General features: G+C 25.5%; 3 protein-coding genes across 4 annotated transcripts; 1 reads left to right on the forward strand and 2 right to left on the reverse strand.

The window, feature by feature from the left end:
• Nucleotides 1-984: 984 nt before the first annotated feature.
• LOC105253724 (60S ribosomal protein L37a) lies at nucleotides 985-1,847 on the reverse strand. The gene is made up of 3 exons (XM_011261943.3): nucleotides 1,734-1,847; nucleotides 1,363-1,491; nucleotides 985-1,161 (listed from the first exon to the last, which is right to left on the reverse strand). The coding sequence occupies exons 1-3, from the start codon at nucleotides 1,734-1,736 to the stop codon at nucleotides 1,015-1,017; spliced, it is 279 nt and encodes a 92-aa protein (XP_011260245.1). The 5' UTR covers nucleotides 1,737-1,847; the 3' UTR covers nucleotides 985-1,014.
• An 842-nt stretch (nucleotides 1,848-2,689) lies between these two features.
• Nucleotides 2,690-6,065, forward strand: LOC105253658 (SH3 domain-binding glutamic acid-rich protein homolog). Of its 2 annotated transcripts, XR_889392.3 has the most exons (6): nucleotides 2,690-3,021; nucleotides 4,170-4,352; nucleotides 4,515-4,664; nucleotides 5,213-5,253; nucleotides 5,332-5,612; nucleotides 5,717-6,065. XR_889392.3 is itself a non-coding variant. In XM_011261819.3 (5 exons), the coding sequence occupies exons 1-5, from the start codon at nucleotides 2,977-2,979 to the stop codon at nucleotides 5,495-5,497; spliced, it is 585 nt and encodes a 194-aa protein (XP_011260121.1). In that variant the 5' UTR covers nucleotides 2,690-2,976; the 3' UTR covers nucleotides 5,498-6,065. The 2 variants fall into 2 exon arrangements, 1 of the variants encoding a protein (XP_011260121.1); XM_011261819.3 differs by having other exon boundaries at nucleotides 5,332-6,065.
• A 1,696-nt stretch (nucleotides 6,066-7,761) lies between these two features.
• LOC105253666 (uracil phosphoribosyltransferase homolog) lies at nucleotides 7,762-12,901 on the reverse strand. Its single transcript, XM_011261833.3, has 7 exons — nucleotides 12,608-12,901; nucleotides 12,290-12,332; nucleotides 11,866-12,015; nucleotides 11,613-11,757; nucleotides 11,396-11,526; nucleotides 11,195-11,258; nucleotides 7,762-7,862 (listed from the first exon to the last, which is right to left on the reverse strand). Exons 1-7 carry the CDS (start codon nucleotides 12,733-12,735, stop codon nucleotides 7,810-7,812), a joined length of 714 nt encoding a protein of 237 aa, XP_011260135.1. The 5' UTR covers nucleotides 12,736-12,901; the 3' UTR covers nucleotides 7,762-7,809.

The following is a 12,901-nucleotide window of genomic DNA, read 5'->3' on the forward strand; positions in this document are numbered from 1 at the left end:
AACAAAATTGAGACTTATACGTTAAAATAAGTAATGTTATAGTCCACTTTATAGATCTATAAAATATCCATTCGTGATCGAGAAAAATGGTAGTCAATAGTACCTTCTTACAAGTACGTCATTCCTTAAAAGCTAGTTGATTTCGCTTTACAAAAAATGCTACTATTAATGAATAAAACTGCTAATGAACAATTTCCATTTTCATCATTTGCTCAACAAATATAATAATGTTTCTGGCTTCACAGTTCAAATAATAATGGTATGAAAAAAAAATTCAATTATAATAGTATGAACTGTAAGCATAATCTTTTGAAGACAATAAAATTACTTGTATATTCTATTGAGTTTAAATAATGTATATGTACTACGATACTAGTATGATTTATAAAACATTTTTAAAATAGATAAAATTTGTAAAAATGAATGTATATGTTAATATTTAAATCCAAGTTTCTTTTTCTAGAATGTAATACATTTTTGTAGAATGCATAAGATTGGCTAAAAAAAAAAAGAGCATTATGCTCTTAAAATTAATTTGTTTATAATTGTTACAATGGTACCACATAAGTATTCTATAAAACTTTATAAAATAAGCATATAATGATTGATATAATATCTTGTTAGAATAAATAATTAGTTTCGTTATATATGTGAAAAAATCGTTGATATCGTTATTTCAATAATATAATTCCCATTCAATAAATGCAATAATTTATTATAATTATATTTTACTATTATACCAATATTTAAAACCATTTTTTAAATCTGTTAAAAATCTATATTTTTTTGTATTATTAAATAATTTCCTATTCTTTTAACAATTAATAAAGAATGCAATAAGAAATAATTTGTTTATATATACAACCTAATAAAAAGCTAAGAACTATCACTAATAAAATATAATGTATAAACTATGATTGTGTAAGTATACAAATCAATTAAAAGTAATTGGTTTTGCATTAAATAAAACAAATTCACAGTAAATATGGACAAAAAGATATTTATTAGATATATTTACTGTTCTTTAACTTCACGTAATCGACGTACTGCTGATCTTACTGAAGCAGCAGCGGTTGTGGAATATACCCACGCACCACCAGCAACTGTCCTCTTACATCGTTTACATGACCAGATTCCTACAACGCTGCGTTTCATTGCCTCCTGTTAAAAACAAAACAATATAGCTTAAATTCCTCTTATATTCTACTTATTGTAAATCACCAGAGAATATTATAAAAGATACACGGTACATTTATAAAAATAAATGCATTTCTTAATAAAATCTTAACTTTGAAGGATCACACAAAGATGATTTAAAATTTTATTCTTTTCCAGATTTCAGAAAGCATAAAAATTACTTACTTTGCCGCAAAACGAGCAAGTGTATTTGCTGTGTTGTGTGATTTCCATTTTTTTTACCATCTTCCTAAGAGAGGCACCGTAACGGGTGCCATATTTACCGGTAATTCCGACCTTCTTCGTACGTTTGGCCTGTTAAAAAATTAAAATAATTATAAAATATCTACTATACACAATATTCAAGCTAAATGCAAAGTTGCATTTTCAAAACATAACCCTACTATAAGGTTATATCTTTTATAGTCACGTGAAATAAACACTACGATGAAATATATTCGTTAAGTGTTTCTCGAAAACAATCACTTCTGTTCGGCAGTCAATGCTGTGCATATTTCGACAAGATTTGATAAACAATGCTTGATGAAATATCTTACCATTTTGAATAGATGTAAAACACTTTAGCAAAGAACCGGAAAGAAGAGGACGCGATGTGCGAGGAAGAAGCCGTGTCGTGCAACGCCGGAAGTTCGCTGAAAGGAAATGAATCGTAACATCGTCGAATTTAAATGAACGCGGGAATAGTTTAAAAATTCTAGAATTAATTAATTTAACATTTTTCAATTATATATCAGCTGTGAAAATTCTAAACAATGTTTCGTCCACTTAATCGAATCCCATTTTTGCTAAAAACTTAGTATCGCCGATATATATCTAATTCGATTATTAAAAATATAATTAAATTTAACATATTTAGCAAAAAAAATTAAATATGTAATAAAAAAGTTATTATGTAATATACTTTTTTAATAAATATTGATACAAAGTTATTTTTGTCGAATAAATTATATAAATTATTTTTTGTTATACATATATGTATCAAAATCGTGTAATAGTTTAAAATTAATATAAGAAAGATATCTAGTTTTTTTATATTTAAAACATATTAAATAATATAGGATTAAAATTAAACACAAAAGGATTAAGTGGGAGATTCTACAGAGAGATTTTATCAGATTACAAAAATGCATATTACAAACAAAAATAAATATTTTTCGTTAATTTAATTTCTCTCAAACTGACTTAGTTAACATCATAAATTATCGATAAAATTGCCTAATATAAGAACGTATATAATAAAAGTATCACAAGCGTAAATTTTTAATTAATAAAATTATTTAGTATTTCGACCTCATCGATGATATCCCTATTTTTTTACATCTATAATATTTATTTTATTCAATTTATATTTCTAAGAAATTATTTCGTTCTATCACTTAAAAATACTATTGTAAATATATTGCGTCGCATCATAAGAAAAGTGTATTATTCATCCCTGGGGCGCGGCGATAGAAAGAGAGAAAGAGAGAGAAAGAGAACCGGCCCCCCTGAATGACGTAGACCAGGCCAGGCAGGCAGCGGAGAGCCCGGACTTAGGCCGGCCCGTTAAATCAGTGTGTTACGCGTCAGCGTGTAAGCCAGTGCAATCGTCTAGTAACGTCCAGACATCAGGAGCAATCGGTTGTTGGTGGTCGGCTACAGAGTTGTCCGTAGTGTTCCCGCAACTTCCGTACGTCCGGTCGCTAATCGGATCGGATCGGGATCGGAGCGCAGCCAGAGAGTGTACGTCGTCGTGTCTCAGGCAGCCAGCCAGCCAGCCAGCCGGTGATACAGCCAACGATGGTCGTCAAGATCTACATATCGGGTATCAGCGGCAACAAGGAAGTGAGTTTCGATTCTCGTCGATGACGACCGCCCAGGCTCCGATATCGCGCGATACTCGATATCGGGATTGTTGCGGGATTGCCTTCACTGCGACCTGACCTGGCGCTCAGATCATCATCGTCGTCGTCGCTGTATCAGGTTACAGTGCGAACGACACGCTCTCGCGGCTTCGGAGCGCGTAATGATCGGGGGACTGTCATTTGAGACACGCGATATGCGCTTGTGTATTGCGCTTTTTAATTGGTTCCATTGGTCGTTTTTGCCGACAATGGACGCATACGATGTCATGCAAATTTTGTTAACAGCTGATCATCATGGGCATCGTCGGGGCCTGTTTATTTCAATAAAGTCGGAGCAATGACAAAATCGGCAAAGTTGTTGCGTACATTTTAGCTTTATAGCAAAATATTACATGACAACGGTATATGACAAGAAATTTATCTACGTGATAATGATGTTTTTATATATATATATATATATATATATATATATATATATATATAGATTACAAAATATAAAATTTTGATCAACAATAATAATCACAATGATAATTAACATTATCAACGACATATTTAAATACGATATGTAAAAATTAAAAATCAAAAAACATCATTATCACGTAGATAAATTTATCTTGTCATATACCGTTGTCATGTAATATTTTGCTATAAAGCTAAAATGTACGCAACAACTTTGTCGACTTTGTCATTGCTCTGACTTTATATATATTATATATATATATATATATATATATATATATATATACATACACATATATACATACATATGTATACACTGTTGTATAATTTTATTATTATAAAAATACAATATATAAAGAACTCTAGGACAATTAACTCCTTATTATAAAAATGATAGACTTAACATTAATTTTTATTTAATATTTATTATTCATAAATTTATAAATTATGTATATAAATGTAGATTGCCAGTTATGATATTTACAAAATTCATTGTAATAAATTCAAATAATTGTATATATATATATATATACAATATATATATATATACTAATTTGTAATACATATATATATATATATATATATATATATATATATATATGTATTACAAATTAGTGAAAGTCCAAAAAGGATTTTAATCATATAATAAATATAATAAATATGTTACAGGTGAAGAAAAGACAACAACGTGTGATGATGATTTTAGATAGTAAAAATGTGGAATATGAGATTATTGATATAACAGAGCCAGGCAAGGAACTAGACAAAGAATTCATGCAAGCTAATAGCAATGCAAGAACCAACAAATATCCATTGCCACCACAAATATTTAATGAAGATGATTATTGCGGAGTAATTATCTTTTCTCTTTTATATTTTAATCTTGTTATTTTTTAAAATAATGTATATTAATTCTACAAATATGTTGTACACATACGACAAAAGCAAAGATAATAAAGATCTAAATGAAATCACATTTCTAATACAATATACATAAGCGATTAAATTTTGCAGGATTATGAAGACTTTGATTTAGCAAACGAATTGGATGAATTAGAAAAGTTTTTAAAAGTAACGCCAGCAATTAGCACTGCGGAAATCACTCTTGATTCAAAATCTCAGAATGATGCAATTCAAGAGAATGGAAATACTTCAAGTCGAGAGGTAATATTGTATTTTTTTATTAATTTAAAAAGATCTGTGTTAGTTTGTTTTTCAAATAACATGTATATGTCCTTTATATATATACTTTTATTTGAGAGATAAAAAATTTTAAAACGTCAAACAAAATAGCATGCCAAACAATAAATACATGACTAATTGCTAGAAATAACAATTAGTCAAATGTTTATTGTTTGACATGTGTACAATATATACATGTTGACAAACTATTTTTTTATACATACTATATATATATATATATATATATATATATATATATGTCTTTCAAAAGAAACTAACATATACATTAAAAGATACTATATATTTTAATTTTATAATAATAGACTATTAGCTGTGTAATTATTTTAATTAGTCACACAAATACATGAGAATACACTTTCTCTTACTTATTTCTCTCTCTCTCTCTCTCTCTCTCTCTCTCTCTCTCTCTCTCGCTATTTACTAGTTCTTTCGACTTGCTACTAAATTTATATTACAGTTACTACATATTTATTTCTTTCATATTTATATAACATATTTATTTCTTTCAGCCTTCTGCGGATAAAGAAGCAGATATAATACTCTCCGACAGGTAACTGATATAAGTAGAAGATTATTACAATATAAAAATATATCCAACATTAGCAAATTATAATATCATCTTCTTTAGTTTACCAGAAAGAACAACTTTAGACAGTGAGAATAAAGCCTTAGATGACTCTAAACCGACTGAAGATAGCGCGGCAAAAATTATCGCTAGTGATGAAGGTGAACATGCCGAAGATAATGGGGATAAGAATGAAGAAAAATCCGACGACCAAGAAAAAGAGGAATAGATACGAGGAGATATACCTCATGTAAAGTTGGGATATATTCCATACATCCTTCCTTTTCCACCCACAAGCGTATTTTGCAAAGCTACGTTTATTACATTACTAAGGCTGAATGAAGGTACTGCCAAGATAATATTCTGTATTGTGGAAAGTCTGCTGAATGAACAGTACAAGTGACACGCATAGAGAACATACTTTTATAGAATATACTTTGTATTTTAGATCAAGCGCGTCCTCACACACCAATGTCTGTTTTCCAACAGGTTTGATTAGATGATATGAGATAATTCCTTCATATTGCTGTCTTTATACACGTCTTCACCTTTATTGTTTATTATTTTGCATTGTTTCACATATTGCACCATACCTAATATATTATAGCACTTTCAAAGTGAAATTAAAGTATATTTTTCTTTTACGTTTTTTTTTCCATTAGTATACAACTTTTTGATTATTATGTTGCAGCGTGCAAAAACATGTAAGTAAATATGTAGGATATAGTAACAAATGCATATATACATATAATATCATTGGAGATATATGAGGACAAACATAGATATATTTCTATTATAAATCGAATTTTTTTATGTCTAAAAATATAATTAAATGTTATATATGAGAAAATTTTGATATTTATATTATACATTTAAAAAATCTCAAAACATGTACAGTATTAAAGATAGTTTTGACTATTAATATTTCATTGTGTTAAGATAAAAATGGTCTTTCCAAATATGCTGTAAAAAGTCATTGATTTTTCTTCAAGTTATTATGTATTACATGTATTAGAGAGAATTATATAGTTTTTAGAAAAAAAGAACAAAAGAGGAGATTTCTAGATTTTTATAGCTCAATTATAAACATTTATTTTTATTGTATAAACTTCTATTCGTATTTCTACTTATATATATATATATATATATATATATATATATATATATATATATGACAGAATATATAGTACATATGATTCATACTGGCATGACATAATTTCATTGATACGTATGTATATGATTCATGCTTACTATTCAATACAATATAATTTAGCTTAACAAAATCTTTGAGTTTGATCGTTGTAGTTATTGATTTTTTGATATTTAAAAAAAAAGTAGTTTCTATTTTAAAATACACAAAATTTTAAATATTTATAAGTTACATTACAACATATAAAAATTTTTAATCAAAAAAAAGTTCTTACGATTGCTACATTGGCACAAAATAATAAATTTCTAATAACATGTGAGAAATATTTTATTTATTTGATACAAATATACGAAATAACAAAGTGTTTCCAAAGTAGTCTGTTTTAAAGTAATAGTACATGATAATAATGGCAACAACTGTAACAATTGAGAGGCCTATATAAATTATTTTTCTTATTACTTTAATGATACATTTTCTCCTTATGCTAGATAAGATTAATATTTTACATATAAATCTCTTATTACTTATATATCGTTAAAATAATATCATTGTCAAAAAATAGTCTTATGCAGCATTTGCTACATATAAATCGCTTTGTTAAATAAATGAAATAAAACATTATTTTTGCTATTATAATTCTATTCTTCAATACAATGTATTAAATTTATGATTGATATATAATTTATTGTAATCAAAGAGGAGAATAATGGCAAAGCTTTATTCCTTGTTAACATGTCTTTCTTATTAAAGATAGGGAAACGGTAACAATAAAGGTTCAATATATTAATATTAAAATAAATTTTAACATTGCATTAGAGAAAAATATATATATACACATCATCATTAAATATAACCATATTTACAAAGATAATATTCAATATATATTATATATGTGTATACATATACATATGAATCACATATATAGATCACAGCAATCATTGTTACATGCATACAATTTACTAATAAATATAACAATTTAAGCTTAATTCCATTTATATATTATTAAAAATCTATTTCTAATATATCACAAAATAATAAAAATATTATATTGTCTAAGTAGAATATATTGTGGAAAATTTGATTCTATTTTTCATTGTCAAGCATGGTAAGTATATAGATATTGAAATATATGCATGTTATTCTATAACAGACCTATGATTTTTTCTTAAGCAATATAAAAACAGACACAAAATATATTTCTTCATAAAATATCTAAAAATATTCTTTATACTTTTCCGAATTAAAACTCTAATGCCTATGTAGTCTGAGATTGATTTACAAAAGTTGTTATATATATATATTTTTTTTTTTTCTTATAGAATGATTAAAATTTACTAATTTTGAGATTAATTCAATTATATAAGATTCAACACAATATCAGATATAATTTTTCAATTATCTTTCTCTTGTATACTTGGTGTCTCCACTACGACACGAGTACAGCCTGAAAACAATAATTCAATGTTTTTTATAATGTATGTTTGGTATACGTAAAAGTATATATGTTTAAAAAAATTTGGCAATATTTGATTACAAATCTTTATAAGTTATATTCTTATTATTAATAAATTATATAACGTATTATTCATATGTATTTATATTTTTTAATAGCATTTATATATATTTTATATAAATTTTTTGACAAATTTACAGCCAAGTTTTTTATGAAAATTTTTATTACTAGTAATAAAATTAAATGAAATAAATCTGTTAATTGTGATTAGAAAGATTAAAAAAGTATATACGACAAATAATTTAAGAATTTATATAATTAATGTTAATATTAATTATACAGAATCATATTATTTAATTGTAATTAAGTTACATCATCACAATGATAATAGAAATACAATAAAAACATGACTATGCTAGATATATAAGTTCTCTTTCTACAAATTTTTATATATTTTAAAAATATAAAAATATTTTAAATATTTTATATTATAAAAATATTTTATATATTTTAAAAATATAAAAAAAATAATATGTAAAAACATATTTATTTTTACAAAGTGTTGCGTTTATTTTATTTATATTATTTGATATATTAAGTAATTAATAATTAATGTGTACATATATATTTGTATTTATCAATATTGATACAATATATTTATTAAACAATTTATTATTAATACGTAAAAGGTAGTAAACAATGTAAATAAACTTATAATTTAAATAGTGTGGATATAACATATGTCTCATTTCCAATGAAAATTTACATTACATGAATTGTTGGTCTTACTAAGATATTGCTGTGATTTTAAATGCAGCTTTTTCATAGGCACGTTATAAGGCAAATAGTTTAATAAGAATGCTTTGTAGACAATCAAGTCTTTAAAAATATATTCTTTTAAAGGGATTTTTTATTAAAGATATTTTTTTTAAATATAATTTATTTCAACTGTAATTTTTTTGCTTGTAAATAAACATGTTAATAGTTATTACTTATTGAAAATCATATAAAATATATTTCTTTTTAAAACTTGCATGTAAAAGCTGCATAGCCCATTCAATGAGCATAGCTATGTGTTTTTTGTTGATTTATAAAGTTCTACACAATTCTTCTTTTCCTTCCAATTTTTAGTTATATATTGAATTTTAAATTATATTTTGAATTCAGAAACTGCATTCTACATATTGTACACAAAATAGTTTTTAATATATATGTACTGTTGTACATATAGTATTCTTTGTTCTTAACTGACATTAACAATTAAGACTATCTTTTCTTAATCGCATCAAATACTTATATGGCATCAAGTAAATAAATAAATTACATAATGTAGTATATTATTTAATTCTCTTCACATTAAACATTAAAATATACTATATTCTGACTATATTGAACTATTGTAAATAACATTTGTACCCCTTTCGACTAAAATGTACTAAGAAGAATATATATATAATTATAAGTATATTAATGTGTATACAAATATATTCCATTAAAAATTACATATAAAATGCAACAAACAAGAATGAAAATTATTCAATTTTTTTAAATTATCGATATAAGTATCTCAGATCATAAGTTACTTTTCCACACACATATATAGTGCGTTTCTTTTTATAAGTTTCAAAAACATACATATAGAAATATAATTATTAAATTATTATAACATTGTATCTTAAAAATTGTTTTAATGCATTCTAATACATTTCACCACATTTCTTATTATGCTTTTCTGTAGACATTTATATTTATGTTATCTAAACAGATTAATTTCTCACAAGATCTCTGTAAAACATATATAGCAAAAATAATACATACAATGTATTATTTAAAGATATTATATAACATATTATGAGGTATGTATCTTTTCGACAACAATTAAGTCAAATTATGAAAAATTTTTCATTTTTATTCTAACTAAATTAGATATAAAAAAAAATAAGCATTCAATTAATATGCATTGAAATTCGGAATTATGCTTGTTATTAAGTGATTTAAAATTTATTAATGCATATTAATTTTATTACGTATGAAATTTATAATATTAATAAACATACAAATTTAGCATTATAAAATCTAAATCAAATCTAATAAAAAAAATATTGTAAAAATATTATGATAAAAAATATTGTGTTTTAATTAACACATATATGTAATAGATTTTTAATCTCTTTTTTCTATATACTTATACATAAATATTGCACACATGTCATTTATTTTATACGTAGAAAACCTGACATTACTTATATACCGTACAATAGTTACAACTTTAATGTCAGTTAAGATCTTCATTTCTTCAATTCAGTCAAATAATTTTAGTGATAAAATAATAAAAAACTAAAGCAATTTTGAAAATAATAATTGATTGTAATGTCAAGCTCTTAATTATTTAAATATATTAAATTGTTTTTATTTTTTAATAGGACGGTGATTCCATGAATTGTTCATGAGATGCATATATATAGATGCATATATATATGTATATATGTATGTATGTGTTCGTATATATATATGCAATATTAAAACAAGTATTATCGCATATGATACTCAGTTTATTTTAAAGCGAGATAATTTATGCAAATATTTTGTATGAAGTATGGCACATATAAAATTCATAATATTTATATAATGTCTATTAGAAAACACAAAAAGATTAGAAAAATTTGACAAAAAATTGTTGTCTGGTAAAAGAGATATCATTGTAAAAATATTACTTATTTCATATTTTCAATTGATTCTAATTTAACATTTAAAACAAATGTATTACTTACAGTCTTATCATATAGAGAAAATCAAGAGAATGTATACAGCTAGTAGACCTAAAACCTCTCAAAATGGATATAATGTAAAATTATAACAAAATTTGACTTATTTATATTAAACTGCTAGTCCCATTCTATTTCTACAATAAAAGTATTGTTTATAAATGTTATAATGTTGTTATAATTTCGTATGCAATTCAAAATTATTCATATAAGACATATATATATTTTAATTATAAGTCATAAAAATAAATTTACTTTTGATAAATAATTCGGTATAATTTTCAAAAGTATACTGTTTTTAAAGCTAAATCTTTAAATATATATTGAGACATTGTAGAAAAAAAGAGTGCGTCTTTAAATATATCACTGTTAAATATCATATAAATAATAAATAATTTTCATATAATAAATAATTAAGTATTAATTAGCTTAATAGAGAGCATTTAGAATTTAATTTTTATAGCATGTAATCATTCTTAATTGATTTTCTCTCAATTTTATTATGCAGTATATTTCTCTTAGTGTATTATGCAGTAGTGAAATATAATTAATCCGTACCAAAGTATTTTTGTCCAAAATGATTTGGTGCAACAGTATGGATCTCTGATGTTAAGATCTTCATCTGTAAAAAAAAAATAAAAAAATAATTTAGTAAAGTGAAATATATGTATTACTAGAGTTAAATGTTTAATTAGACATTATTATGCAAAACTGTATGAAAATATATATTGTTATAAAAATATATGATGACAGTTTTACCTTAGGAAAGGCAGTGACTAGAGATTTGGCTGCAATTGGTGTACAGAACAAATTTGATAGGATAATATTTTCTTCGAGCACATTATGCTCTTTCAGTACAGCTATAGCTTTTATGACAGTATTTCCTGTACCTACATATGCATAAATAAATGTCTTCATTTAGAGTACAGCACATATACATTTACTTATTACAATATAAATATTTTCAAAAACTTACTCATTATTGGATACATCAATAAAACTTTTCTTTCAGATATATCATCTGGGAATTTAGCATAAACTACTCTAGCTTCGTGTGTATCCGCATCACTTTCTACCAATATCTTACCAATCCTGATACTACGACAACAATCTCTTAAACCCTACGGAAAACATTCCATGATATAGTTCAATAGCTTATCTCCGCACAAAGATATCTCTTAGATATCTCTTATAATATATATGTTTAGGATTAATTGTATTTATTATACCTGTTCCATAGCTTCTCCACTTCTTACTATAGATACACCACAATTTCCCTTCTGATATTTCAAACCTTTATATTTGGCACCAGTTGGAGTTGTTACCACACATTTTGTAAAAGGTAATTGGTTCAAACTCTCTTCGATAACTAGCCTAATCTAAAATATTCAGGTGAAATTACAATCATATTCTCCTCATAAAATAAGCTTAGATCTACCAAAGAACAATCATCTAGAGCAATCAATATTTTGTTTTTTAAATAATTATTGACTTAAACTGATGGTTTCTTGTGGATATAATGATGCAATGTTCAAAAAAAGATTTTAGCACAATATGTTACATCGCACATGTGTATTATAATTACTATAATTATTTAGATCTAGATACAATGGATACTTTCAGCAATATGTTATAAAATCAAGCAAGTCTTACCAAACGATCAGCATAAAACTTGAAATCGCTCCTCGTGGTATTCCTATAAAATGATATCTATTAATAACAAACTAGAAATCACATTTCTAATAATCTACAGAGAAAATCTAGCATTTTTAATTATAATTCAATTACATATTCAAATACATAAGTATTTAATTAAATCTGACAAGTGCAAAAGCTTTTCTGATAACGAGAAATTGCAGAAGAGTTGAAAAATAAAAATTAGCTATATTTATTATAATATATGTATATCTGTATATATATCTGTATGTGCAATCTGTAAATCTGTGAAGATGCAGCAACGGGGTCACTTACTTATCTCGCAAAATGGTTTGCAACTCTTTCACCTGGTTGTTGCAGGGTAGTATCTTCAAGTTTGTCCCGTATTCCTCGATCTCGTGACTGTCGATCAGCAATTTCGTCGTGGTGTCCGTGCTTCCCATGACGAAGGCGTTACACCACGTGTCACCGGTCAAAATGACTGTGAATAATTATGCCCGGCTTAGAATTACATTGCCATCGCACCTTAGCGCGAATCACTTGCACGCGCGATTTACAGGACAGGTAAGCCGAAACCAAGAATGAAAGACGGTGAATGATCACGCAATT

Source organism: Camponotus floridanus, unplaced genomic scaffold, assembly GCF_003227725.1.
Source record: "Camponotus floridanus strain SB8 unplaced genomic scaffold, Cflo_v7.5 scaffold22, whole genome shotgun sequence".
In the NCBI taxonomy this organism is placed as follows: Eukaryota; Metazoa; Arthropoda; class Insecta; order Hymenoptera; family Formicidae; genus Camponotus; species Camponotus floridanus.